The following is a 2,913-nucleotide window of genomic DNA, read 5'->3' on the forward strand; positions in this document are numbered from 1 at the left end:
ACACACACACACACACACACACACACACACACACACACACACACATAAACATAGAGTACACAATATCACTGTCTCGGTGAATATGTGCATATGCCTCCCGTTGCCTTGAGCTACGTATCTGCTTCTGTGTTTTCATAGCTGTGAACCATCGCCGGCAGTGTTTTCACATGGATACACAGTGAGCTGACAGTGACACTGATGCTACGTGAACAATAGCAGTCAACAGTGGTGGTCGATTGCAAAAAAGATGAATCAAAGATTTTCATCTGTCTTCTTGGGAAAAAAAATAAAACACACACCTGTCCACCTTCGTGTTTCCTCCTCTTCAGCTTTCCGATCCTGACTGGGAACAGAGAATATAAAAGAAAAGGTTGAGATGGTGATAAAGATACTTTAAAGTGAGGCCACAGTGACTTTAGCTGGTCCCTTTATGATTTTTAACTTTCAAACTTCATACAAACTTCCTTTAATTCCTGACTGCATGAATGAGGGGCCTGATCTCATGACATTTTGCGTAATTTTGTGTCTCAAAATCCAAATGTTTTTCATTTGATAGAAATGTGTATTCACAGGCAGTAGTTTGTGATGGAAGTCGCACAGAGAAAAGTGAGGGTCGTTATTGAGGGGAGGGTTTCGTCGTTTTCCTTCTGGCTGAAGGTTGTCTGACTTTCTTTGGGAGATCAGAGGATGCTCTTTGTTTCTCATCCTAAATTTGTTTATATATTTTTTTCAGTCTTCCTTCGCGATGTAGTTTACAGTTAAATATGGTTTTACAAAGACAACTTGTGTCATGGAAGTTCTGTCTCTGGTTCAGGGTTTTATTAATGTGTACATTGGTAGTGTACATTAGAAGTTCCATTAAGATACTACGGTTTAATTGGGGTATAAAACAAGTTACTGATGGTCCGTTTGTGCCTTTCCCTCATTCCTAGTGTTTCTGTTGTTTACTTCTCAACAGTAATGAATCAGGCAAGGGCCAATATTTATAATGCAATGAATTAGTTTTCATTTTCAGCAACCTTTTCTTAATTTCACAAAATGTAACGTTTCTTTATGTGATGAATGCTAAAATGGCAGAAAAACATAATCTTGTGTTATTTTATGCCACTCTATGATCTTCTTTTCACACTTTGGGTTTTTAGTACATTTCACATTGAGACAGTGTAGAGTAGTGATTACCAACCAGAGGTAAAAGACTGGAGTAAATGTGTGAGACAATATATATACATTTTAGTTTAGAATTAATTTAACATAATATGTAACTAAAGGAATGGATAAATTGTTGAAACTGTAGGGATTGATAAAAAAATTAAATAAAGACCAAGACTAAACACCGACAGTTTCAGGATCATTATGTGTTGTATGCAAACAAATATTGGAACAATATCCACTTTTCTTTAATATGTGGTGTTAAATAACATCCAGTTGAAATGGACATTTGGAACATGATGGGGATGAGATCATCTGACAGCAACAACATAAAAAAATACCAACTTCTTTTGTTGTTTGACATTATTATTTTTTAAGTACAGTTTATATGTGAATGGCCTTGTAACACAATCACAGAAGAACACATTCACACACAAACCTTCAGGTACAATTACACGAAAGAGCCAGAAAGCACAGATGCAGGCTTTACATATACAACAACTGCAGGATTTTTCAACAGTGGATGCAAAACGTTCCTCCCGTCCCCATCCTGTCACCCCCCCCACTCTCCTCTCTGACATTAAAGTTAACATGGCAGAACACCAACTGCACCTCTTCTCCCACTGTGACCTGACTGACTGCAGATTGCAGAAGGGGACATTAAGTTTTAGGGCCCTCTAATTCCCGCTGGATGACAGTGGACCCCCGAGGAGGGACACACAGAGAGCTGGTGGCCGTGACCCGAGTGCCGCCATCACAGCAAACATAATGAGGGTTAAAGAGATGGTCATAGATGAGGAAGAGCTCATCAAACAGAGAGAGGAGAGATAGGGAAAGAGAGAGAGAGAGGTTGATTAATCAACAGAGGAGCCCCCTCCTCCACCTCCTCCTCCCGTCTTCGTTTTCCTCCCTGACATGTATTTAGAAGCTCATTATGCTGTCCTGTTCTAAGGCCCAATAAAGGCTAACAGACCTCGACAGCACTGGCAGTTTGAAGAGTCAGCTAAGAGCTGGAGAATCTCAGTGTTAATAATAACTGTAGTAAGATGTCTGTAGTGTCAGCCGCAGCTTTAAGAACGCTCTGCGAGTCTACATGTCTGCATCGGTGCAGAGACTCTATTATATCACTTTTACAATAGTTAGATGGCTGCAGAACGTGTTGTAAAGAAAAAACTGAAACAGTTGTTTTACTACTATTTATCTATTAATCTATTGTTGTTTAATTCATCTTTTTTGGTAACACTTGGAATATTTTATTATTCATAGTTTATTAGTTGTACGTAATGGCTTTCTTAATTAATCATTTATATTAATAAGAACCACGTTGTAAAAGATTATGGTAAAACAATCCTTCATTAATGACATACTAACTTCATTCGACTGAGGCAATTAGTAAAACATTTATCAACCATTGATAAAAGCATTAGTCATATCTTATAAGCCCTTTATAGAAAGTCATATTCTTTCTTTATATTTAGGGACTGGAAGCAAAACTCAACAGCTGCTCATTCTAGTTAAACGTGATGATGTAGGAAGTGCTTCTCGGTGTGTCTTACCAGCTTGTGTGCAGTCTAGGTGGGCTCCTGCGCTGTGGGGGCGTAATGGGGCAGATTTGACGTAGCACCTGCACCAGCAGAGGTCATCGACTGTTAACATATCAAGAGGTCAAAGTTGAAAGGTTAATAGCTCCTCTGCTCGTGTGGGCGCTAGGCCGGCGTGAGATGGTGTGGGAAAAAGGGTGATATCTAAATCACTGGTGAGGGG

The 2,913-nt window shown here is 39.3% G+C and overlaps 1 protein-coding gene across 1 annotated transcript in view; it reads right to left on the minus strand.

Annotated features, from left to right (window-relative positions):
- Nucleotides 1-2,913, minus strand: part of rnf220b (ring finger protein 220b) — a 30,964-nt gene that overhangs the window by 4,711 nt on the left and 23,340 nt on the right. The window contains exons 7-8 of the mRNA XM_031864288.1: nt 2,706-2,795; nt 300-343 (exon numbers count right to left, since the gene is read on the minus strand). Of these exons, the coding sequence (XP_031720148.1) occupies nt 300-343; nt 2,706-2,795 (134 nt within the window). The remainder of the gene's footprint in view (nt 1-299; nt 344-2,705; nt 2,796-2,913) is intronic.

Source organism: Anarrhichthys ocellatus, unplaced genomic scaffold, assembly GCF_004355925.1.
Source record: "Anarrhichthys ocellatus isolate YVR2014 unplaced genomic scaffold, GSC_Weel_1.0 scaffold30, whole genome shotgun sequence".
Lineage (NCBI taxonomy): Eukaryota > Metazoa > Chordata > Actinopteri > Perciformes > Anarhichadidae > Anarrhichthys > Anarrhichthys ocellatus.